We start from the raw sequence: 27,068 nt of genomic DNA, 5'->3' as shown, positions 1-27,068 counted from the left end.
AGAGAGAGAGAGAGAGAGAGAGAGAGAGGTAATGAGGGTCTGAGAGAATCAATGTGAGTGTACAATTAGATTTTACCCATTTAAAAAAAAGAAAGAAAAGAAATCAATATGTGGCGCCCAATGTTGATGATGATTGTAAAAACATGTATTGTAAACACTTAGTTTCACAACGTTGTGTTAACTAGGCTATAATTAACTAGGCAAATCAAAAGTTTAGTGTCATTTTTGGGAAAAACAGGAGGACCAGAAAAACTGGTCGTAATTCGGGACTGTTCCGAATTTAACCGACCCTCTGCTCACCCCAATACGACATTATAGATGTTTTCTTTTTTAAATGATGAATATGATGAGTCCAGTTCCTTCTAACATTATGATCCATTCCAGCAGGTCTTGCAGCTACAACGCAGTGCATTGTGGGACGTGGGTTGATGTTGAAGTCAAGATGGCTGTGAACGTCAGGCAGAGGAAAGAGCCTGCAGTAGGAAGGCCGTGAATGAAGTTTTGAATAGAAAATCCTTCGTCGCTGCTCGTTTACGCCTAAACCATCGTGCTGTTGAACTCGTCTGTGGAGGACTTGATACATTCACAAACAGCAACAGAATAACAAACAACTGAGGATAAAGTCTCGTATGAATTCCGACGAGAAGGAGGACTGTGAGTGTGCGCCACCACAGGCCGAGACTAGCCCCGCAGGAGGACCATATAGGTGGGGACGCGTAGAGGAAAGAGTCGGGGTTGCCGGGGATGCTAGGAGAAACACTGAAAGTGATAGCCAGCTAGCTGTTGCTGGTAGCTGTGTGGATGCTATTGTTCTGTTGTTTTTATCGGTATATTTAGGCAAATTGCATTGCAAGCATTGGTTGATTAAAAAAATGTTTTTTTTAGTACTTTGGAAACGTGAATCTGCATGAATAATAACGGTAGTTGAACTTAGGCCAGCGGACTAGCTAGTTTATGCTATATTAGCTTGCTAAGTCAGCGTCAGGATGCCCAGGTCTCTGACATGTCTTTTGCTTGATTAGATCAAGTGCACCTCTAAGACTGAGTCAAGGGTTTTGTTAAATGCTATTTTGACATGCAGTAACGGCGTTTATTAACTATAGCTAACGCTACTCATTTAACAGAATACACTGACTGTGACCCTAATCACTGTAAGGCTAACCTGGTTGCTTCTAGCTGCAAGACACCGACTCCAATGTTGCTATTTAACAAGCGTGTCGTTTTATGTTGTCCTCAAGGCATACGCAATTTCTGAATCAAAGTTCAAGTCTTGTTCCAGAGTCCCCAATGCAACCATCAGAGAGACAAGAATATTGCTTGTAATTATCATGTCAGTGCAGCACATCGTGACCTTTGATGAAGTTCTTATCGTTATTGTTTGTTTGTTCAATTAGAGATTACGAGGAGCCTGAAATAGAAAACCCAGAAGCAAGCCGAATGTAAGTCAAAAAGCATTTTACAGTTTTGCACGTGTGTCTCTGACCATGCATTGAAATCTGCCCTTCTACAACGTTACCTCAGCCCACTCTTGCTTGTCTATGTTCACTTCTGTTTTCATTTCTTCCTGTCAAAGCCCTGATTGTGGTTGATATAACAATGTTATGACAAGTAAATGGGAAACCATAGTAGCATGACATGTTCTTCCAAGTGTCACTCAGTACTGTGCACTAAGTGGTACTTGACTTCATTTTAAAGAGTTTAATGATAACATGATTAATTCAAAGGTGCACTATGTAGCTTTAGAGAAGAAATTTTAATCAGAATGGAAAGATCTTAATTGATTGTTTTATTGCCTAAACAAACTAAATAAACCCTTTTGATTTAATGACTGAGTAAACTAACTGGCCTTAAAGGACAACACAATTGCATACTGTTTGCATACTGTTGCATACATTTATATATTATTATATTTATATGTGGCGGACCCTGCCACCTTTCTAGCTTCAAACAGTGTTCTGGGGGACCTTATTTTCCTCAGCTTGTTTATTCAGTTATGGGAAAAATAAATATTTCTGAGTTTGTGTTATAGAATTTCTTCTCCAAAACTACATAGTTCTCGTTTTAGGAGCACAACTCGATCTCTAAAAACAAATGGTCTTCATCAGCGTGATAGACATGGTTGAAGCTCTGAAACCAATGGCATTCTTTGGTTAGACCTTGAATTAAATTTTGTTAATGTGAAATTTCTATTCAAAAGCTCAAAAATGAACTTTCATGCCCAAGAAAGCATCAGCAATATTTTTATGCTGTTATTTCAGTTTATGTTAGTAAATCTGAAATATTAATATGAGATTTATTTAACACTCAAATATTGCGACTGGTATCTGCCTTATAAATCCAGTATTGGTGCTGCTTTCTTCCAGCAGTTATCTCATGTGGGAGTAACTGTTCCTGTCGGCAACATCGACACAGCCTAAAAACTCATATTTTTCCTTGAGCTCCATTATATCTGTCTTGGCACTTGTTAATATTAAAGTGCTTGAAAGGGCAAAGTATAGATGCTTCATGTCATGCCACTCAAACTAGGGCTGCACGATATGGATTTTTTTCCGCTGATAACTGATAATTAACTGCAGATCAGACCACAGACAATTTCACGTTTTAATATTTTAAATAGCAGTTTCTAACCTGTTAAGTGTCTTCTTCTTCTTCTTCTTCTTCTTCTTCTTCTTCTTCTTCTTCTTCTTGTGTTTATTGTTGGATTGCAGACTTTAAAGGTGCAAGCAGCCACATACTATATCAGACTTTGTACATGTTGCGCTTGTTAGGCCTATGAAAGCCATTTGGCTTAATATTAATGGTTCTATTTATTGGATAGAGTTTCACCAATATCAATAAAAAGCTGATAATATACATTTCCCAATATCGTGCAGAAAATATATATAAATATCTCGGCCCGATACATATTTTGCCTCCCTAACTTAAACCAATTAAACCCAAATTTAATGGATTTTCATTTAATGGCGATATATTGCCATTGTTCTCTCATTTTAACACTTTAATGACCACCACTACAGTGATACAACTCTCTTGAGTTGTCCAATAAAATGAGCACTTACCTACGTTGTAATCATGGGAGTCATTCTAATCTCTACCATTCATCCCATATTGTACTAACTGCTGTTAATGAAGAATAAATTGGATTCATGAAATACTCATAACCTGTTGTTTCTAACCTCTGAATGTAGGAAGCGAGCAGCTGCCAAACATCTAATAGAGCGCTATTACCACCAGTTAACGGAGGGCTGTGGGAATGAGTCGTGCTCCAACTCATGGTGTGCCTCATCAGTTGGCTTCAACCGCATGGATAACAACGCGGCAGCGGTCAAAGCCTTGGAGCTCTACAAGGTTAATGCGAAGCTATGTGACCCCCACCCCTCAAAGAAAGGCACTGCCTCAGCCTACCTGGAGAGCAGTGCTCACAGCAACTCAGCCTGCAGCAACAGGAAGATGAACCATAAAGATGTCCACTCTGTACGGGACAATTTCAAAGGTGAGTTGATGCCAGACATTCAGAATTTACACACTGCTGTGCTGATGAGAGACATAGAGCAGAATACACTGTTACACTCATACAGTTTATGACTGTGGAGAATATAATCAGTTAGTTTAATCATTTTTTTCCCTTTTATTTTTAACCTTGTTGATTCTGTATGTAGATGTAAACTACCTGACGGAGGAAAAAGTCTATGAGATCTTGGACATCTGTGGAGAGAAAGAAGATTACTCACCTCTGATCAGGGTAATAGGTCGGGTGTTCTCCAGTGCTGAGGGCCTGGTGCAGAGTTTCCGGAGGTCCAAACCTCACACCAAGGAGGAACTCAAGTCCCTTCAAGGTAAGGATGAGGACAAAGATGAGGATGAGAAGGAGGCAGCTGCCTGCTCTGCCACAGCTATGGAGGAGGACTCCCCCGCCTCCTCTTCATCATCAAGGCTCGGAGAGGGCTCCTCAGGTGAAAATGATGTCCAAAAGCTGGCCCCTGATGAGGTGTCGGTGGACATAGAAGCAGTGCGGCGGGTCTATGAGCGCCTGCTGTCCAATGAAAAGATAGAAGCCGCCTTCCTGAATGCACTGGTCTACCTCTCGCCCAACGTAGAGTGTGACCTAACGTACCACAATGTGTATTCACGAGACCAGAACTACCTGAACCTGTTTGTAATAGTGATGGAAAACAGCAACCTCCACAGCCCAGAGTACCTGGAGATAGCCCTCCCACAGTTCTGCAAGGCCATGAGCAAACTCCCACTGGCAGCTCAGGCCAAGCTTGCACGCTTGTGGTCGCATTACAGTGCCGAGCAGATCCGGCGCATGGTGGAGACCTTCCAGCAGCTCATTACCTACAAGGTGATCAGTAACGAGTTCAACAGCCGCAACCTGGTCAACGATGATGATGCTGTGGTGGCGGCCACCAAGTGCTTGAAGATCGTCTACTATGCAAATGTGCTGGGTGGCGACCTCGATGTCGAGCACAACGAGGAAGAGGATGATGAGCCCATCCCAGAGTCCAGCGAGCTCACCCTGCAGGAGCTTCTGGGTGAGGAACGGCGGAACAAGAAGGGCCCTCGGGTGGACCCTTTGGAGACAGAGTTGGGGATCCGAACTAACGATTGTAGACGGCCACTCATTCCCTTTGAGGAGTTTGTCAATGAGCCTCTGAATGAGGTGCTGGAAATGGACAAGGACTACACATTCTTTAAGGTTGAAACTGAAAACAAGTTCTCCTTTATGACCTGCCCCTTCATCCTGAACGCTGTCACCAAGAACCTGGGTCTTTACTATGACAACCGCATCCGCATGTACAGTGAGAGGCGTATTACTGTGCTCTACAGCTTGGTGCAGGGTCAGCAGCTCAACCCCTACCTGAGACTCAAAGTGCGCCGAGACCACATCATCGATGATGCTCTGGTCAGGGTATGTGTGTGCTAGTTCAATACATAACATTTAATGCTCCTTTTCAATACATTTGGTTTAGTCTGACACATTGCACTGATTAATTTTGCTTGTGTTTCTGTAGCTGGAAATGATAGCAATGGAGAATCCTGCAGACTTGAAGAAGCAGCTGTATGTGGAGTTTGAAGGAGAGCAAGGTGTTGATGAAGGAGGTGTTTCCAAAGAGTTCTTTCAGCTGGTGGTGGAGGAGATCTTCAACCCAGATATTGGTAAATAAAAAGCAGACAAACGCACAACAACTAGCATTTATTTTGCAAAGCTTATTGTACGAGTAGGAAACACACTTGATTAGCCATATCTCAGCAACTAAGTCGGTTGTATTAACCATATTGATTGCGATATGGTTCAGCAAGGACATGGCTTTTCAATAGATTCTATGTAGCATTGCAGGACTAGTTTGATAAAATCTGAATCTGAATACACCTGAAAAGTCTTGTACAACTATTCCATTGCTCTGTAAAACTGTGTGAGCATTATCGTGTCAAGGTTGAACAGGGAGTAACTCTTTCAAAATGTAATGGAAATTTACAATTGACAGTTAGGGTAATAAAATTCACCTTGTACATACTTTCATTTTCAGTTTGCGTGCTACAGTGGTGTGGTGGCTGAGTGAGCGTTGTTTTCACATACATTTTGCAGCAGGATTGAGGTCAGGTGACTGTTGAATGTGGAAATCCATTGCAGTCAGGACTTCTTTGCCTTCTTTGGTCTTCAATTAGTTCTTGCAAAGCTTTGATGTGTGTTTTGCTGGAGTCTATCTATCCATCTCCACAAAGATGCAAACCAGAGGGTGTAGCATGTCTCTGAAGAATGTAGTGGTACTTCTCCTTGGCCGGGTTGGAGTCATTTCTGTGCAACTTCAGAGGAGACCAAACAGCCCCAGATTTGAATATTCACCATGTTTCCTAGGGCTGGGCAATATGGCAAAAAATATAATCATTATTTTTCCCCCTATATTGATTGATATTTATCACGATATATAATTTGATCATGCTGCCAGTTTGAAGACTATAATGACTCAAGTATGAAGAAACCAGAGGGTTTATTATTTTAACTTTTTTAGTTTATTGACAAAAAAAGTGTAATGTTAACATTTAACTGTGCAAAAAATATTTATCTGGCACAAGTACCTTTTGGCAGGGCAGAAAACATCTCAATTATTTATACAACCTAGTAGTGCTGCACGATTTGATGAAAATACGCGATTGTGATTATTATGGACTATATTGCGATTGCGATTACGATATTATAAATGAATGGTGTCATGAGTCTACTTGCTTGAATATCAAGGACAACACAGAGAATTACAATAGTTTTTATATTTCTCAACTCAAAACATACAAATATGACACAAAAAATACAAAACCTTAAGTTTACAGTACTGTATTTTTTCCCCAAATAACTTATGGAGTCAGTAATTTCCTTGTGTCTTTTCGAGGTATTTTCGTATGGTGTGACACTTGCAAATGTATCTGTAATTGTGCGTTGTTGTGGTCGTTTCAGGCGTTTTTCAGTTGTATCTTTCACGTTACTTTGTTGGGCTTTCGTTTGAATGCATTCTTCGTATTTTTCTTTGTGGTGTTTCAAGTGTTGATATAGATTGGTCGTATTGCCACGGGAAGTAGTGACTTTAGCTTTGCATGTTTTACACAGCACATCTTGCTGTTCAGTGTCGTCGTACCTGAATCCAAAGTATCGCCATATAATAGAAGTTGCATTTTTTTTCGCCACCAACTGAGCTCGTCCCCCCCTCGCGTCCATGTCGGCTGCTCTGCTCTGCTGAAAGCCGGGTAGTCACGTGACTATACCTACAGCTGCAGCTGCACACAGTGTGGATGTGGCGTCACCGTGCTCCACACCGCACGGGGGATAGTCCCGTTCATTGTATATTTGTACTGATATGACTCTATTTTCATGTAGGCTACATGTTGAATGTCTGTATTTTTCAAAATGTTAGATAAAGATTTTCATTAAAAAAGAGAGAGAGAGAGTCCTGTTCACAGGCACACGCATGCACATTTGTTTACATTAAATCGCAAATCGCAGTCTTTTATGCGATTACATAATTGCACAGCATGACATCGCGATTGCGATTGCGATTGCGATTGCGATTGCGATTGCGATTGCGATTCAATTAATCGTGCAGCACTACAACCTAGACAAAAAAGTGGATCACGACAGTCCTGACATATTTAAGTACAACTGTAAAATAAAATAAAGTAATATTGTTCATGTAGTGTTTCCCACACATTGATTTATTTGGGGCGGTCCGCGGTCAGATTTTGTTTCAATCCCCATTCAAGTTAGTCATGCGCTAAACCGGACGTTAGCTGGCTTGGACTCTGGATGCGGTAGTGTTTATTTTTGCCAAGTGATAGGCTGTTAGATCTGTCAATATCGAGTAAAAATGTACGAGGCTTATCATCGAAATCAACATAAATTTGATCGCGAGCCCGGTTCGAGATCGCCCAGCCCTAATGTCTCCCTATTGGTTTGATACACTGTGCTGTCATCACACTTCTACACCAAAACTAACACATACATGCAGATTTTTTAAGTATGGGTCAACCCGCTAAAAATAGGCATTTGACTCTTTTCACATTGCCAGGATCCGTGTTTGCCTTTGTTTGTCATCACATATGCGCTGGAAAACAGGTAAAAGCAGAAAGTAGCAGATCATATACCTCATCAGACTTCATCCAGAAGACGTTAAACTTGTTTTAATATGTCTTAATAAATAATATTCTGAATTGGATACATCTTTTTTTTTCCAGAGCTAATAACAGAAGTTGCTAAGGAGTGAGACACCTCTGTTGAGAGTTGCACATGTGCAGTACAGACAACATGGATGCCACTGACAACGGATACTTTTAATATCTTTAACTTCAGTCTTTCTTTCAAACTCTGCACCAGCCGAATGATGGTCAAGCACTGCTTGACAGACACAGGTGGAAAGATATTAACAAGCCAATGGCCTTAACTTCAACACACATCACAGCATCGCTCCTGAAAAGGCTTCAGGATTCATTAGTGTTTTTCATATAGTCAGTGCTGTATTTTATCTTGGCTTTGTCAGGTCCTCCTGCAAGCACTTGGTAGTAATACAGGGGTTCTTCTCAGCTGTTGATTATTAATGTCTAATTCTGGAGACCCAGCTCTTTGTTACTCGCTCAGGAAGGTTTGTTGCTTTACCAAAAGTTGTAAACTTGTATCTGAATTGTTTATCTTCGTCTCTTGGAACTTGAAGTTTCTTGGAAATGTTTTTGTAACCATTGGCTGTAAGTGTTTGTGTGTTTGTGTGTTTGTGTGTGTGTGTGTGTGTGTGTGTGTGTATTAACACTTTTCCTATGTTATCTATTCCACCTGTAGGCATGTTCACATATGACGAGCGCACCAAACTGTTTTGGTTCAACCCATCATCATTTGAAAATGAGGGACAGTACACTCTGATTGGCATTGTTCTTGGTCTGGCCATCTATAACAACTGTATCCTGGATGTCCACTTTCCTATGGTGGTGTACAGGAAGCTGATGGGCAAGAAAGGAACTTTCAGGGACTTGGCTGATGCCAACCCGGTAAGAGCTGCCTCACTAAATGTTCTGATTCTTTAGTTGGATAGCCAGTAACCTTAAAGTGATGAGATGCCAATAAAGTACCTCATTTGATTGTGGTTTTGGAAGTTTACTTACCTTAACAGCCATTTTTGTCACTTGATGATGATATGATGATATGATCTGACTATGTTGAAAAGGTTCTGTACCAGAGCCTGACGGAGCTGCTAGAATACGAGGGCAGCGTTGAAGAGGACATGATGATCACTTTCCAGATTTCCCAGACAGACCTGTTTGGGAACCCACTCATGTACGATTTAAGGGAAAATGGGGACAAGATTCCAGTCACAAATGAAAACAGAAAGGTGAGCCAACAGAAAATTCAAGCCATTTTTAAACTGTATTAAATCTTTTTCTTGAGGTCTTTCCCTAAGACTGTAGGTCATAGAGATATTATTATTTTTGTCATGGCGATAGGGCTGCGACTGTGGCGAAGCTTACAGTTATTGTTTGGTCAACAAAACATCTGAAAAAGTAGAAAATGGCCAATTTCACACAGCACATAGTGAACTAGTGTTTGGCCATTCACTTCTGTTCCTATAGAACTATTGTGTGATAGCAGAATTATGAGCTTAACAAGAATTCAAAAGCTTAACTACTAAATCCATCTTCTCATCATGAACTGTTAAGAAAGCAATTCTCTAAGTGAACTGTCAAATAAACTATATTTTCAATATCCTTTGGCCACACATAGGTTAGTCAGCATGTCAGTGTGGATATTTACCCCAATACAAGGGGAAGTAAAATAAGAGGTGAGCTGTGTATTTAAGCAAGTTCTCACTAAAAAGTTGCTACACAGTAACTTTCCTCTTTAGTATGCATACAAGATACCAGCCCTTTTCTGACTGGTATCACTTTATATGAAGGGGTATTCGTAAGGCAGGCATGACACCACCATGATTCATGTCATGAACATGAAGGAGTCTTTATCAGTGTTTTATTACTGTTGTCAGTAAGATGTAATTATGTCATTTGGATGGGATTTGGGTTAATTGACCAATAGGAGAAGTGGGGATAATAAGTGCCAATTATGATTTAGACATTTAATAGTAACAGTCCCTGTTGATGTGTGTTTGAGCAGGAGTTTGTGGCACAGTATGCAGAGTACATGCTGAACAAAAGTGTGGAGAAGCAGTTCAAAGCGTTCAGGAGAGGCTTCCACATGGTCACCAACGAGTCACCGCTCAAATATCTCTTCAGACCAGAAGAAATTGAGCTCCTGATCTGTGGAAGCAGAGTGAGATTTGTTTCCACCACACATTTAACATTTTTGCCATTTAAATAATTCATTTATTTAATTTCCATCCTCGTTTTGTCTTTGTCACATACTGCAGAACCTGGACTTCCTAGCACTTGAAGAGACGACAGAGTATGATGGAGGTTACAACAGAGATTCTCGAATCATCAAGTAAGAGAGTGTGTGTGTGTGTCTGTGTGTATATGTGTGTGTGTTTGTATGTGCATGTTGACTGACCAGCGTTAAGTACTCAGTTAAGTAAATGTCAGTATGTATTTTGAAATGCTAACTCTGCACACTCTAACTGTCCGGGTTGTTTATTTGCATTGAAGGGAGTTTTGGGAGACGTTGCACTCGTTTGGTGAGGAGCAGAAGCGTCTCTTTCTGCAGTTCACCACTGGCACTGACAGAGCACCTGTGGGTGGGCTGGGCAAGCTGAAGATGATTATTGCCAAGAATGGCCCTGACACAGACAGGTGAGTCACCTCTATTCATAATGCTGCTCCCCAGCTCTGTCTATTGTAAATAGTTAAGTTATTTCTAGTAGATTATTTCTTATTTCACCATTTTAATTCTACAACACTGATTCCAAAAATGTTGTGACACTGTGTAAAACATTGGTAAAACATTATGTGATAATGTGCAAACAAATTGACACAGACAGGTAACTGCTGTATATTAACGTTAGATATGCAGCAGCCATACATGTGTGACAGACTTTAATTAATGTAACGTTTTTCAATGTAGACTAAGACTAACGTTTAAACAGAGATATTTTTTTCATAAAGTAATTCTCCACTCCATGAAATACCTTCCACGCATTACTCTGGTGATGGGGATAGAAAATACGGGCTACCGTTAAATCTTTGCGGTCCCGGGGTAACGTTAAACGTTGGAACAGCTAATTTTACCAGAGGCTGACAAGTGTGGCATTCAAGTCATATTTAGTCTTGCATAGCCAGACCTCTCTCATCTGATCAGTTTTTAGTTTATCTAGTCTCGAATATATAACGCCACACCATCACCTTGTCCACGATGGGGACAGGACACTGAAGGCAGCCAGGCAGGCAGGAACAGAAACCATTCTGTTAACGCTACGTTACTTAATACTGTACTTACTAATGTGTAGCTCTCTCTTCCAAATAATCCAGCCACGTAACTACCTATCCATTCACGAAATGAAATTGCGCACTTTAGGATCCTCCTTACCCCGGGAACATGCACGAACAGTAATGTTTTGTAAGAGTGGCATTTAACAAGCAATCCAAGAAGTAATCCTGGCCAGTTCAGCCACAGAACAGCTCATCGTCCATTGTAAACAGAACAGATTCAACCATGTAATCCACTAAATCACATGTTTCCAGGTCTTCTGTCTTGATATCAAACAGACAGCTACTGCTAGCTTTTCAACTCAAATTAAAGACTGTGTCCTGCACATCTCTAAAGTTGCTCTATTTTACTAACGTTACAAAGCCTGAGTTTCACTGTAACTTTTTTGGAAGGGTGAGAGAGAGGGCACTAATGTTCAACAGTTCTAATAAAGTTAATACCAAAGACAGTGTTACTTTTAAAAAAGAAATCAAAACATTTAAAATATGAATATAGATGACTATGTTGTACCTGTCCAGCTTTCACCAACAAAAAATAATGACCATTTTAATTATATATTTTTAATATCAACCTTTTAATCTGCTATCAGCTTTTTCTTCTCCAAACTATCGTCATTAATCGGCTTTTTAAAATCCACTATCGGTCGACCTCTAGTACAAAGACAATATATTTAATGTTTAACCTCATCAGCTTCATTGATTTGACTAGAGAGCATCTTGTCATTGCAAGACTAGGCAACATCTAGTCACTAGCTAGTTCTCAGTGCTTATAGGTCAGATCTCTTTGAATCCAGCCTTTATTTTCATCCCAACTGCACAACTGTAAAATTTCATGAGTGCATCAAAACAAATGTTGACAAGGGGCTTGCTCGGCCCATCTTCATTTTTGGGTGAACTGTCTCTTTAATGTTTTCTGTTTGATGCTGATTTGTGTGTGACAGTTGGAAAGAGGAAAACTGACTAGCTGTGCGTTGTTTTGTCTTGGCAGGTTACCGACGTCTCACACTTGCTTTAATGTGCTGCTGCTGCCTGAATACAGCAGCAAGGAGAAGCTGAGGGAGAGACTGCTGAAAGCCATTACCTATGCCAAAGGGTTTGGCATGCTCTGAGCCCCTGCTACAAACACACAGCAAACGGACTCCTTCTCAGAAAGCCCATCAAACCCTGCCCCGCCCTTTATCAGACACAATCTAAAAGGTGACAAAAGACAGACCAGAGTATGTTTGGAGGAAATGCAAGTCAATAATGAAAGAAGAGAAATGGTTCCAATAGAGCATTGTAGTAGTTCTTTTACTGTGCCTGCATCATCCCACATCAGTCAGTGTAAGCACAGAGACCTCCTGATCAAAGTACCCACCCCCACATCCACATGATGTGAATGTGCTGCAGCCTCCCCATCTTTTTTTCTATGTACAGAGAGGATCATTTTCCTTATTATTTATTTTAAGGTTAAAATGGGTTATTTTTCATGCCTGCCTGTTGTGATAACTTCCCTACTTGGGGAAATGGGAGGGTAAATATGAAACTATGTAAATTTGGGAAGACGCATAAACATGTCAGCATAAACCCCATTTATTGAACAAAAATGTGTTAGAGCAGCCCTGAACTTTTGTTCACAGACCATTGACAGAGGAAATCTAGTCTTAGAGTAGTCTTAACTCCAAAATATTAAGTTTCCCATAAAGAGCTCTCACTGACCATTCCACTCACAGTCAGCGGCTATTGTTTCTACCAAGTCCATTTTTGATCAAGGTAAGCATCTGGAAAGTTACTGTCATTTGGTCCAAAATGGCACGTTATGAAGTAGCTGTTTTTCTTCTTTTTTTTGGGCCTTTTTTCCTTTTGGGGGGGTGGGGGTGACACCGCAGGTTAGATTAAATCTTGTCAGAGCTGTGTAAGTGCACTTAGACATTCTCAGAATGTTTGTTTTTTGGCCACAGGTCGCCATGATTGTTTGAAGCATTTTATTTCCATGTCTTCCTGTGTTAACAAATCTAAAATAAAAACAGTATTTATATATCAGTGCGGTTGGAACTACAATACCGTGTTGTGCACGTTTTGGAGGATGTACGCTTGTAGACCAGTCACTGGTGATGTTCTCCAATGCGGACATAGAGCTCTTCTTGTGCCAACCTATAGGCAGGTGATAGGTGAAACCCCAGTAAGCACTTTGTGTTGTCTATTTCTGGCTTAGTCTTGTATCAATAGACAGCTCACACTGCAGATTCTCTGTTCAATATAACCCAAGTTTATATGGAACCTCCACATGTAGTCAAGAAGGCAGTGTGTACTTACGAAAGAGATCTTTTCATTGTCACTGTAAATCTTTAGTCCATTGGACCGAAGTCTCTGGCTGTGGTTACGCCTGTCATTTTAATACAACATGTATCCTCTGACCCCATGACAAATGACCTGACATGTCTAAGTGTTTGAATAAACAGTGCCGTGCCTGGAACTGTAATCGGACACTGGGCAAGTAAGGACAAAAGTCTTAGCACAATCTGAACAAGCTGATTGTTTTGTCAAAACTGCAACCCAGAGTCAGTCAGTCAGTCAGTCCTGAAGCCTCAGAGCCTTTTAAAAACCCCTGATATGTCCCTAACAGTCCCTTCTTATGACGTTAGACCCACAGTGGAAAACAATATCAGTGTAAGGCTGTTAGTTCATCTGATCTCTCACTGATATTTGTTAAACATTTAAAAGAACAATGACATTTTGAGAAACGCGTGTTATCTATCATATCTTCCATCAAATGAGAGGATGAACTTAAATTTCATCTCAACTGCATCCAGAGTGTCTCCCAAAGACTGGAAGCAGGCAGAAACAATCAACCTAGCTCTGTACAACAAATAGTACACCTTTCAAAAACTCCATAGCTGTCATATTATATCTTATAGTTTAAAGTATTTTGAAAGGTGAGGCTGACCCCGTCCCACTGTTTCCAGTCTTTTGTTCCAAGAAAAGCTCATCATGTCTTGAACCTATGTACCCCTAACATTGATATTTATCGTCTTCTCTGACTCTGGGGGAGACAGTACTGTGAGGACACACCACTGTGATCAGATTTATATTTGGATCTGTCACATTCATTGAGAATAGAAACAGGTGTAACCACTTTTTGTTCAACAGCATTAATTGGATAATTGACTGTAAAATAATCCCCCCACAGAACAGGCAAATCTTTTGTTTTTTTTTGTTTTTTTTTTGAGAGTTATTGTTCAGTTGAATAGGCTGTATTTGTAAAGCATGATGTTCTTGCACACAGACTCAGTTCACTGGTACAGTTGTTTTAAACAACCTGGGTCTTGTTTAGGTGTTTTGGACATGAGCCTTTTTAATTTTAAAACTCATCCTGCATTAGGGCAAGCAGCACAAGTCATCAGACTACCTGACAGGCTTTGAACGCATCTGAAGTTTAACCAGATTATTTAGACCACTTATTTGAAGTGTAAACAAAATGGCCACATGAATGTTACTTTTAACAGTTCATTGCATTGTACACTTTTACAGATAGGTGAATCCAATAAGGAGGTCTGCAAAAGCCAATGTTTACCATGCACAGTGTGTGTAATGTCCTTAAAGTGTTTTTTGGCCATTTTCTTAAAATCATGTATATACCTTATCATATATATACATTACAACCAACCATATGCTGTGTTTAAGAAATTGAATTCTTTTACCATTCCATGCATCCGTTGGGTTCCAGTCATTTCAGTACAAAATGAAAATTATTTGGCAGACTCTTTAAAAAATTAATTAGAGTTTTATAAACCATCACATTGTACTTTTTGTTTGGTTTCATTTTGTCCAAGTGAGATTATCATAACCTCAACCTAACCTGAAATTTTAGCGCTGACATAAATTAACGCAGACCGAATGTTCATTGTGAAGGATTATACAGCACTTTTCAAGAGTCTGCTTATAGATTTTCATACCAGACAGAAATGAGTAGAAGCCAATGGCTTTATAAATGCATATACACTTTAAGTTGCCAACACATTGATCCTTTAACATGTACCTTTTTGTTTTGCCTCCAGATAAGTGGTTGCGATAACTGAAGACAAGCTTGTTTTACCGCTCATGGTTAACCGTACACAATGTTGTTAGGCTGTATTAACAGTTTCGTCTCATCTTCAAATTTGGTATTAAATGATACAGAAATTATGTCAAGGTCTGATAACTTGCTTTTTGGAACTTTCAACCAAGTCTCACAGTAGTAATTGGTAAATAGAGCTAGCTTAGGTGTTACTGTGTGACCTACAACTGGTCATACATGGGGGGGAGATAACTCTCTGTTCACAGATGCTCATGTACAGTTTGTCTGATATTGCAGTGTTGGTGTTGTTCCCAGAACATCATACATAATGTTGTTCCAAGACCATCATTGCAACTGACCAAACACACTATTGTGATGTCATAGCTTTGTTGTTGTTGTTCCTGGATTGCCACCAAGTCCCAAAACAACATATATCACCGTTCCCAAAACAATATGACCTTTGCAGTGTACCAGTGACAGGCGTACCGGATCCTTGTCGTACCTTCACAGTTTGGTTAGGTTTAGGCAACCAAACTATTTGGTCAGGTTTAGAAAACCATTGTGGTTTGGGTAAAAAAAATATTGTTACTTCTCTAACTTCAGTTACAAACGTACCTGTGTTACATAAGTAACTTGTGTTACATTATCTACATAACGTTAGTAAGTTAAAACACCATTGACTGTTCACAATGGACATGGACAGCAATCTCCTTAATGAAAGCCCTGTGCTTTTTTGATCTGACCACCCATCCCCAACCTCCTGGCTGTACAGACTTTTTGCTCTTTATACTACTTCTCTTCAATTCCACCTTTGCATCTGTACTAAATACAACAGCTGCTAGAGGTCTCTGCCAAACAAGAAACATAAATATGGGCTGTGATAAGCTGCTTTTAAAGTTGATGGTCAACTATAGTATAGTATGGTTGTTTTTCTGACTCACCAAAGAAAGTTCCTGTCCTGTTCACTGCAACACATCATTAAATTGTTGGCATGGCAAGTTTTATTCATTTATTTAGTTTGATTAGGTTTAGGCAAAAATACTTGGTTAGGTTTATGCAAACATGGTTTGGGTTGAAAAAAAAAACACGTGTTACAAAGGATAAGCTCTCCCATGTGTGTATTTTTCTGGTCTTTCGCCAGGTTGCAAAGCTATGACATCCTAAAAATGTGATAGATCAGTTGCAATGATGGTCCTGGAGCGACATGAATTTTAATGTTCCAGGAACAACACCAATGCCTATAATCAGATCGTTTCCCCATATACAACCATCTGTTGTCATGTAATCTTTTATTCTCTTACACCTAAGCCAGCATTATGACATCTCCTGAAAAGACCTGGATTATTTTAAAAAACAAAAAAGGTTTTCCTATTACCGTCCGAATATATCCTTTTTGAAAGTAACAGAGTTGGCAAAATGAGACAGTAAAAAAGGTTAACTGCATTGATGCATTCAAAGCTTTAAGGTGTCACGGACAACAACAGTCTGGTGACTGTTCCTGACAAGTTGTTCTGAGGTGTGTGTGTGTGTGTGTGTGTGTGTGTGTGTGTGTGTGTGTGTGTGTGTGTGTGTGTGTGTGTGTGTGTGTGTGTGTGTGTGTGTGTGTGTGTGTGTGTGTGTGTGTGTGTGTGTGTGTGTGTGTGTGTGTGTGTGTGTGTGTGTGTGTGTTATCATGGGCACGTCAGTGGTGGTTTTTGTTCAAGGTGGAATGTGTGACTTCTTGCTCACACTGGTGTGTCTAACCGTGAGGTTCCTGCTGTCCTAGTGATGTGTCTGCAACAGGACTATCTGACTTTTTGAAACACTGCTCAGCCTGTGAGCATGATGGTACCCACAAAATGCCACTAAACCACAGTGCTCAGACCACAGCAGTACACAACAACCCTGAGCCATTCTTTCTGTTCCATTGCTCCTGCTTTCTCATCTTCATGGTTTCAGCCAGACCTGGGCAAAATGATGTTGCAGAACACCATTCATTGCTTGTTTTAGCCTTAATTGGAGACACTTTATAGACAGTACTAAGAGTGCCTGAAAATGTGGACTAACTGGTCAGTGTTTGAGAGTCACTACAGCATACAGTATGTTTGTGCAATTAATGACTTAGCTGGCATTGTTATACTGCAGTACACCTAAATCACATGAAACTGTGCAGGTTAAAACAAAGGATTAATTACAACTGTTATTGAGCCTAGGTCTGGTTTCAGCTGTTTAACATTACTCTGTACCTCTGTTTTGTAATGCTGAAGATGCTGCTCACCTGGACATGTGAAAGGGCTCTAGAGCCTAGTGAAGGTAAAAGGTGAGAGGTCCACCTGATCTGGGAAAGGGAAACGGTTTTCATCAATTGGTTTGACTCCACAGTTACATTCTAGATACAAACTGATGAAAGGCTAAAAGTATCCAGTGTTGTGAAAACATGCTCAATAAAGATGACTGCTTTTTTCCAACTCGTATTGCCTTATAATCAATCCTGATTTGGGTCCACAGGTCCCTTTGAATCGCACCCATGTTCACACCATGTTGCTGTTTTATATAGAGCAATTGTCTATACAGAATACCCTCTGACATTACTTCTGTCTCTCTGCTCAATACACTCAAATATGAATGTCAGGAACATTATATGTATGTCACGCTAAGAAGCTAACCTCTTTTGGACTACTTTTAGTGGTTAATGGCTTCCAAGACGTCTAATGTTTACAGGGGTCACCTACTTAGAATGTTAGCATGCTAATATTTTGTAACTAAATGAAAAGTCACTCGAATTATTCCATCTGAATAATGACAGTTCGTCCTGAGGGAGGACATATGTACCAAATTTCATAGCAGCTCATCCAGTAGCTGTAGAGACATTTCAGGCTGAAACCAAAGTGTTGAACAGATGTTACAATATTAACTCCGGTTAAGTGAAAACTGACTTCTGGTGGGACTAGATGAAAAGTTAGGCACCTACTAGTCATTAGGATTAATCTTTGAGGGATCTCTAATATTTGTACCCACACAGGCATTGCTCCAAAGTACTTTGATACTACTAAATGGAAATACACTGGAATATACCCTGATTGTGGATCCAGGTCACTAACCACAGTGGCTATAGTATACCGACACCCAAAGAAGTTGCGTCTTGTGCATATGTTCAGGACTACAGCAGCATACAAAGGAAGTGGAAGGTAGTCCACATACTTAATTCTGCAAGTTCTTCAAACAAATTAACAAACCCAGCTGCTATACACATTACAAAATGAAACATTTGACTACCTTCCACTACATTAGTTTACTTCCTAAACTGACTCACTGTTAATCTGTTTCTGCTTCATAGATAGAAACAGACAAATGTGCCTTGAATAGATGGTTAAATGAAACTCATGCAACTTTTATTATGAACATTTGAAAAAGAAAATACAACAGAACATTTTCTATCATCAGCAGAAGCATTTCAGAACTGCAAAAAGCTTATTTTGTGATTACAGTCCCTTCAAAACTGTTTATTTCAAACAGGTCTTTGAAAAACAAACCTAGGAAACAGCTTCTGTTAATAGTGTTGCTTGAAAAATCATGCTACAAATATCAGAAATTAAAATGAAAAAGTATAATACATTTTATCACGTACATGTACATGTTAAATTTGGGCTAGTGTGTGGGGAAGACTATTTTACATTTTTAGAAGATCTAGGGAAAGTGGTAGTTATATTAAAGGTCATTTTGCTGATTCTTTTGGAAATATAAAGAGTGAGGATACATTTCTCAATTTGCATCACACAAAAAACAGCTGTTGTATCATTACAAGGTGAATTGTAAAAGCTATCAGAGATTTTCAGTGTTCAGTAGGTGCTTATAAATTACTGAGGTACCCAGCCCTATGCATATCTGTGTTTATGAGAATAGTCAACTTTCAAGACAAGGTTACTATTTTATCATATATAAGTATATGGGAATGGTAAATGGAGACAGCCACTGTCCATCTGTTAGTCATAAGCCATTTTTTTGTGTACAAAGTCCTACAGTATCGTGTGATGACCTCAGAACAAATGTCCTGAAGTGGAGAAGTCCCTAAGCCTGGCAGTAGTAGTGCCAAGCTAGGCTCTACTCATTGTCGAAATTGAGGGTCTGGACCTCATTTGACATATTACTAAGCCGTTGCTTGAGTTTACGCTGAGATGATTCATACTGGGCTGCCAGCTTTCGAAATTTGGCTGCCATGATATCCAAACTGGCTTCAACCTTGTTGACCTTATCCTCCAAGTCTTTGGCGTCAGTTGCAGCCATCAGCGACTCATCTATGAGATTATCTTTCATCAGGATGGCCCTTCCCTTCTCCTCCAATGCAACTTTAGCATCAGGGTACTCAAAGAGTGCCTCCATCAGATCGTCTTTGGACAGGGCAAAAAGATCAGAGTAGCCCACACTTCGGATGTTGGCTGTTCGTCGGTTTCCTGCCTTACTGCCCTTGATACCGAGGATGCTGATTTCTCCGAAGTATGCCCCATCACTGAGGACCACAAACTGGGTAACTCCATCATCTGCCACAACAGCCAGCTTTCCTTCTTTAATGATATACATTTCCCTGCCAATGTCTCCCTTCTTACAGATGTAGTCGCCAGGACTGAAAACTTGAGGCTGAAGCTTAAGGACCAACTCAATAAGCAAACCTGCTTCACAGTCTTGAAAGATGCGGACTTTTCTTAGGGTCTCTAAATGTACGTTGATGGCGATCTCAGCCTTTAGTTTGTCTGGCAGGTTCTTCAGCACCATCTTCTCATCACAGGTCTTCTCCTCTGTCCACAGGTAGTCGAACCACTTCACTACCCTTACCTCCAGGTCTTTAGTGACCTTACGAAATTGCATGTACTGCTTGATAGAGTCAATCTTAGCCTGGAACTCTACACGTGCAGCATTCATGTTGGAAATCATGGCACCGACATTGCCTACAATTGTAGCAAAGATTAGAACTCCAGTGAGAAAGTCGGCCACCACAAAAAAGTATTCAATATCTCGGACTGGGGGTGGTGTCTCACCAATAGTGGTCAGGGTAAGAGTGGACCAGTAAAAGCAGTAGATGTACTGCCTGGCCAGGCGAGCATATTCAGGATTCTTCGTGCCTGGATAAACCCAGGTGTCTGAGCCAAAGCCAAGCACTTTGGAGATGGCAAAGTAGAGGCAAGCATTCCAGTGGATAATGATAATGATGTAAAGTACAAGATTACCAATTCGGAAGATGTTGGGGAAATTGGTTCGCGTTTCAGTCCTGTCAAAGAACTCAAAGAGTCGGCCTAACCTAAAGAGACGGTTGAACCTCCACTCTGGGTTGTTGATTCCAATGTACAAGAATATAATATCAGTTGGAACTATCGACAGGACATCCAATCTAAACTGGCGTGTCTTCATGTATTTTTCTTTCAACACCTTTTCATCCTTTACAAGCAGTCCTTGCTCCAGAAAACCTGTTGACACATTAGAATATGATTAGCATTATCATATACTCACAGTTACCTGTAATCACAAACTGCACACATTAAGCAAATTTCGTGTCACTGACCTGTCCTGGCTCTCACAAACGTGTCAAGACAGTAGAGGAAATCTGAAAGGTAGTCCAAAACCAACCACAGTGTTGTATTTGTAGACTGCAGTTCATTAAAACAAGCCCTAGAGGGAAGCAAAACCATGATAATGACACCGAAACAACAGTAATGTAAAGAGGGAAATACAAAATACCATGAAGTCAGACCTGGCCGGCAGCAACATCAGGTTGTAGAATACTGGGATGGATATTGTGCACAGCCAGTAATAGTATGTGTCTGTGTTGGGGTCCATGATCCACACCTCTTTTCTGAATGAGAAAAGGAAGGGTTTTTTTGGGTTAACAAGCATGTTCATACCCAGAAAAACACGGCACTTTCAAAGGTTGTTGGTATCAGTTCTGAGATTCAGGTATTACATTGGTATTAGTATTAAAGAATGTCAACCTACAGTATGTCCTGTGCTATTTGTTCTGGACACTTCTGTCTAATATGATCCAGTTTAGAAAAGATTAACTTTGGGCAAAGGTTAGAGTCATTTGTCTTTCCAAATGAAAATGTGATTTTTGCATAATTGAACAGATCTGGGTCATAATGTATTAACGTTATCACACTAGGTACATAGATTTTAAATATATTTAAAAATGATAATTCAAGTACACTGCAGGTACTTCAACAAGCCTTAGAAGTAAGAAAACTTTCTCTACAATGACTTTTTATGATACTACAGCTAGGGCCGCTGCTCTCTGTTTGAAAATGATAATACATTAAAAAAACCCTTTTAAAAGATTGAGAAGTTACAGCTGTTTCCAAATCTATGACACCTAAATGTTACTGTTGGAGTTGTGACTCAACTTCAGAATTTTATTCCTGAATATCTCTGGTGTGTGGAGTCATTATTGACCAATGAACTAGGTATCAATATTCATGCGAATATATAGATTAAAACCTGCAAAACTCGTGGACAAACTGCTCAAATCATCAGAAGACTTTTTTAAATTGAGTGAAACTTTTAAAGTTACAAAGGATACCAAATCCATATGAAATTATGAACAGGACATCTAGAACATTTCCATTTGAGAATACAGTGGTACTTACGGTTCTTCTTTTTTAGCATCTTTTTTGTCATCTTTCTTGTCATCCTTCTTCTCGTCCTTTTTGGCATCTTTCTTGTCGTCTTTCTTGTCATCCTTTTTCTCGTCCTTTTTCTCATCTTTCTTATCATCCTTCTTGTCATCTTTTTTGCTGTAAATATCCAGAAACAGAGGCAGTTGAGGTAAATATTTTTCAACTTGTTGTCATGCAGTGGTATCAGAGAGCCTGAGGGGGGCGCTGTGAGACAGTAAAGTCAGGTTACTGCAGTACTACATGTACATTGCAGGTGTTAAAATAAGGAGCAGCCAAAGAGCTCTGAGCACTGCATCATCACTGACTCACAAGCTTTTTCATGTCATCCTTGTTTTTAACATGAACACTATGAATCATGTGGACTTCCCTCTTCTTGGTGGTTTCACTGTGGGACCGACTCTCATCAGGGGACGACGTCCTCACTGATGGGTGACTCAGTGAGGTTAGACACTGGGACTGGGCCGAGGGGCCTCATGTATAAAAATCTTCTTAGATTTATAAATGAGGCACCAGGTGTTGTGTTTACTGTACTACTCCAGGAACTGTCCCAATCAAAGCAGCCAGGCTGAGCAACCTATTGGACTATTCGAATCACTCTGCTTGGTAAAACATCTCTCAAACTCCAAAGTTTGTAACACAGGTTTGCTGTTACGAGATATTATCACAATGCAATCAACAGAATACCTGAAAAAATGCTGCTGATATACTGTATGTTGCATAACAGTACTTGTGACCCTGTGACCTTCACTCTGACACCACTATGAGGTCAAGATCTGTCATACATTTACATCTGTGCATTCACTTTTGCTGATGTGTCTACCTAAAAGCAGCGTATATTGTTTCTGTAGTGTGTTTAAGGGCTTGTGAGAACATCCATACATCATCTTACCCATCATTGTTGTTAGAGTTGTTCATGTTCTGTGCAGCCAGTGCCCCCCGACCATCACTGGAAAGGAACAAATAAATAAAAAAATGTATTTGTGACCAAGACATATATGAACTCAATAGCAGAATATGAGTCAGACAACTTCTGTTACTTTCTGATACTGACGATCAGACATTTACACCCACTGCAAACAGTGAACGTTCAACTGTGAAAGCTGGGAGATGAGCCATGGTTTCAACTACGTCTGCCAATTTTTATGCGAACAGCTGTGTGAAACACTATGAATGTCTTCCAGGAGAGACTATCTGAAGGTGTCTACTCGTCTGGGTCTACTGCAGAGACAGCCCAGTTTTATGCAAGAGCAACTTTCCAGCAGTGTAATGCTCTTTCAGATCTTCTAAACACTGACACAGTTTTGTGTGAGTACAGACTCAAAGAAGACACTGGACTGGGCCTCCACAGTACTAGCGCACATGTCTAACAACTCAGTAAATAGATTTCTGGGAGATTTTAATATCCCTGTCTGTTGCCTGCTCAGGTTTTCTTCTGACACCCATTGTCTGCCAGCAGTGTGGTCCTCCAGGGTGTGAGATGTGGTTGATGGGTGTACAGCTCACCTGCTCCTGCTCCTCATGTTCTCCTCTGTGTTCTGGCTGCTGGGGCTGGACTCTGAAGGGCCAACACTGCTCTTTCCAAAGCGCATCCTGTGCGACAACCTTGGAACAGAGATCAAAATGACCTTATTCGTTTATCAGATAATCAAAGTACAGACTTTATCCAATGTACGTCCTTTTGGCTCTAAATTGAAGTGCAGGCACAGAGTCATTAGTGAGACTCACCTGGACAGCAGTCCTGTCCCACCTATAGATGTCTCGCTCTCCATCATCCTGGAGATATGGAGTAGAACAGAATGAGCACACAGTCACAAAAAAATATGGGTGTTAAGCATGAGTCCATGTCCCTTGACTAGTGCAAATGAGAAGGCTTTGGTCTGTGGTTGATGTCAACATTTTTCAACAGGTTTTACCTGGTTCATTTTTTCATTTGTTTGTAGTGATTTTCTCTTTTCCTTCGTGGTACAAGCATTTTGAAAATGATAGATTTCTAAAGAGAACATGTTGGCTGTTGAGAAACTGCTTGTATCATTTGGTGTTTCATAACCTCCCCTTTAGTGCCCATGCTAACAGGGGGAGTTGTAATAAATAAATAAACTAACCTTGAACCTTAGAGCACCAATTCAGCTTGTCTGCATGTCTTCAAACCAGTCACAATTGTCTATGGCAGCGTTTAACCAAGAACATTACATTAAATCTTGACAGAGAGTTGGAGGCAGAGCCCCATTCATTCCTATGAAAGCTGCTCAGTGGTGCTTTGAAGCCAAAAAAGCTTGACTTCCTGAGTAAGAAAATACCAGGGTCTTCCGTGTTGTGTGGCCCATAGAGCATGCGCACTAGAAACTTCTGCCCACCGAGCCAGCTAACTTTTGGTTTAGCGCCTGGCATGAACTTGAATGGGGGATAATACTATTTTATCGTGTGGCTCAAATTATGACTGTGACATGATTCATTTTGCAGGGGCTGTGATGCTCTAAAAAAGTATCCACTGATGTACAGACGCTTCTTCACAAGGTGAGCTTACGGTAAAAAGTCTTTTTGGGCCCCAGTGCATCATGTGAAGATGTAATAACCACGAAAACTGGCTTCAAAGCCTTGAGGATTGTGTTTAATCCATGCCCCTGCAAAATAGCGTCTTGTGAAACGTGGTTGCGCGTGGGGAGGTGAGCCCTGGCATTAAAATGGCTAAATCCTAGCAAAAGAAAAAGTAACAGCTGCTAGCTTTTTTACGTTCCTGTCGTGAGCCTTGGAGTGTCTCGCCAATTTCGGCATGTAGGTTGCTCGCTTGGGGGTTTTTGTTGTTTCATGTAGCAATGACTGCAGACAGTGGACAGAAGGGGGAAAATAGGCGCACAATGACAGGCTTTATACCGTCTACAGTCTACATCCGGTTAGTCTGACTATAGTGCAGCTGTGAGACCATCAGGATGACATGTCAAGATTTTGCATTTATGGGCTTTATTTTTCACATGCTCAGATAATATGTGCATACTGAATCTGCTATTTGCAAACAATTTTGTCTGTGTACTTTAGCTATGAAATGAGTATTGTGCAACCGAGTGTGTTATAGTTAACAAATATTGACTCGAACTTTTAACATTTATGACGCTCCAAACCAGCAATTATTCAAATGCAGTGCGATAAGTAATAATGTTTAATGACACCTGTGTTTGACAAATCAAAATGTCTGCTTTTGTTTTGGGTTTTTTTACCCCTGCAGTGGCTCTACTTGACTCAACAGGATTTGTCCTCTAGTCTGGAAGCTAGCGTTCTGAGTGACAGAGAGAGGAGGTCAGCAGAAGAAGCACCTTATTGTTGAGCCACTACTCCTTACACCTGAGACAACTTAGTTTAGAGGATTTACTGTGGTAAGGATACCTACGGACAGTGTCCCTTTGGGTGTCCTGTGTTAACTGACAGAGATTCACTGGATTCACTCTGGGGACAACAGCTCCCAGCTGAGCTGGGAGAAGGATCCCTTCTGAGCTGCTTTGTGAGGTCTGCTGCCATCACAGCCATGACAACCATGGCCAAGACAAGCTACTCCAATGTGTTTGAATCAATTAGGACTTCTAATAATCATACCTGGGCCTCAGTCCAGCTGGAAATGTGTTTATTAGGGCTAACTCCAAAAGCATGTCAATTCCCCAGACAGGGCCTACTACTTTTAAGTGTTAGTCAGCTGTTTGGATGGTAATAAGCATAGCTGCAGTCCAAGTCAAAGGAACATTTTCAAGGTGTTAATTATTTACTTAATTTTGCTGAAAAGAAGTCACATTTAATGCGAGTTACAAAACTGGATCATTGTCGGTCAACTTTTCATTGCAGAATGTAACCTTAGTGTGCAGTATTGAATGTGGTTGCCATAACCAACCACCCACTCAATTGGTAAAATACACTAAAAAGCATCTTGGTCATTATCTTAACATCAGTGTCTTTAGCCATAACCTGGTGGCCATACATTCATACAAAGGAGAAAGAGTATACGCCGATACATAAGCTAAAAGACACAAGAAGTAGACACTTCTGTACATACAGAGGCAGTAAAGATAAGAGGAGCTTGCTTGCGATTCAAATATATATAGGCTGGATATTGTGTCAAACATGAGTTTCAGAGGTTCCATTCCCCAGAGCAGAGCCCTGCAGTTGCCAGCATAATATTGGAAGTTACCGTTTCTGCAAACCACAGATACGCTGACATTTAAAAATCCCATCCATACCATTGTGACATTTCAGCAATACGTGTCGTCATGACTTTCAAATCATGAGGTGGCAGGGTTCCTTTGGTGGAGTAACAGGCAACAAGGCTGGGAAGCCAAAACTTTAGTAGTTTTTTTAAGTTTTTAGTAGTTTTTAGTTGAAACCTGACCAGACCATAAGCACAGCTTTATCACAACATCAATTAAAAAAATGAACCCAAAGAAACATAAAAAATGCAACATAAAGAAATGTAAAGTTTCACATATCCATTATTGATGAAGGTTCTCAGTCATCCAGGTCATGGTAAATCTAGGTGCTTTAGGCAACTGGACTTGTTTCAGTTTCTTGTTTCCAGAACTGTACATCACCAACATTTATTCTGGCAGTTGGGTTGGCAGAGCACTAAACTAGTAACTTTTCCATTGGACTGAACATACTGGTTTTGATTTTCTTATATCATTTTAGATTTGTATGTATGTTGTATGTTTGTATAGGTAGGCTTATATTCATACCAGCCAAAAGTAAGATTCAACATTGGCTTTGTATACAGACAGTAAAACAGCAGTGTTTAGTCCCCTGAGCTCAGCACGTTTCTTCTTTAGCACTGTTAACTCAAATCCTCTCCCAGATTACATCGGCTAAAATTAGATTTTCAACCCAGTGTGACTTGTTAAGCTCAGGACTTCAGAGTATTTTTTTCATACAATCTGTGACTATCACTATCTACAGTGGGAACTTAGTTTACCTGGATGTTAGTGATGATGATATGCAGTTTAGTGACGAGAAGTCAGGGTGAGCTCTGAATGAATCCCATCCTTTGCCTCGTTTGTTCTTCCTCCTTCACATCAAACATGAGATGGGCAGTAGAGCTGAAGACACATGTCCAGATATATAGATCCTGCTGTGAAAGATTTCAATTCTGCCCTCTAACACAAGTCACAGGAGCAAACAAGAGTGGATCTCTGTGGATGAGATCTTCTTTCTGTTCACCCACTCTGCACCACCTCCCAACAGAGGATAGGGGAGGGGAGGAGGTGGAGGTGGAGGAGGAGGGAGGAGAGGAGGGAGGAAATAATCATTGTCTATGTCTTTGAACTTAAGTGCCTGAAAATCAGCCAGCGTGAGTGGGCACACTAGATCTTAGGACACAGTATATCAATGTCATGACACGAAACAAGCTATATCCTGGTTTTGGAGTGAGACCAAACTTAAGTGTCTATCTACCAGGAAAATGGCTCAGTATCAAAATAATAATAGTAGTTGGTTTTTTTTTATATATATAT

At 40.4% G+C, this 27,068-nt stretch overlaps 2 protein-coding genes across 2 annotated transcripts; one reads left to right on the top strand and one right to left on the bottom strand.

The window, feature by feature from the left end:
- Positions 1–423: 423 nt before the first annotated feature.
- Positions 424–17,395, top strand: LOC141020449 (ubiquitin-protein ligase E3A). The gene is made up of 11 exons (XM_073495525.1): positions 424–706; positions 1,395–1,439; positions 3,189–3,493; positions 3,660–4,912; positions 5,016–5,160; positions 8,321–8,526; positions 8,703–8,867; positions 9,644–9,799; positions 9,897–9,970; positions 10,132–10,275; positions 11,897–17,395. Exons 1-11 carry the CDS (start codon positions 630–632, stop codon positions 12,015–12,017), a joined length of 2,691 nt encoding a protein of 896 aa, XP_073351626.1. The 5' UTR covers positions 424–629; the 3' UTR covers positions 12,018–17,395.
- A 1,629-nt stretch (positions 17,396–19,024) lies between these two features.
- Positions 19,025–25,113, bottom strand: LOC140992427 (cyclic nucleotide-gated channel alpha-3-like). Its single transcript, XM_073462728.1, has 8 exons — positions 24,968–25,113; positions 23,311–23,358; positions 23,113–23,187; positions 22,475–22,534; positions 21,556–21,702; positions 20,667–20,768; positions 20,478–20,584; positions 19,025–20,382 (listed from the first exon to the last, which is right to left on the bottom strand). Exons 1-8 carry the CDS (start codon positions 25,111–25,113, stop codon positions 19,025–19,027), a joined length of 2,043 nt encoding a protein of 680 aa, XP_073318829.1.
- Between the last annotated feature and the right edge of the window lie 1,955 nt (positions 25,114–27,068).

Source organism: Pagrus major, chromosome 24 (genome assembly GCF_040436345.1).
Source record: "Pagrus major chromosome 24, Pma_NU_1.0".
NCBI classification, from domain to species: Eukaryota; Metazoa; Chordata; class Actinopteri; order Spariformes; family Sparidae; genus Pagrus; species Pagrus major.
The sequence above is the reverse complement of the archived record's forward strand: the minus strand, read 5'-3'. Positions and strand labels throughout refer to the sequence as shown.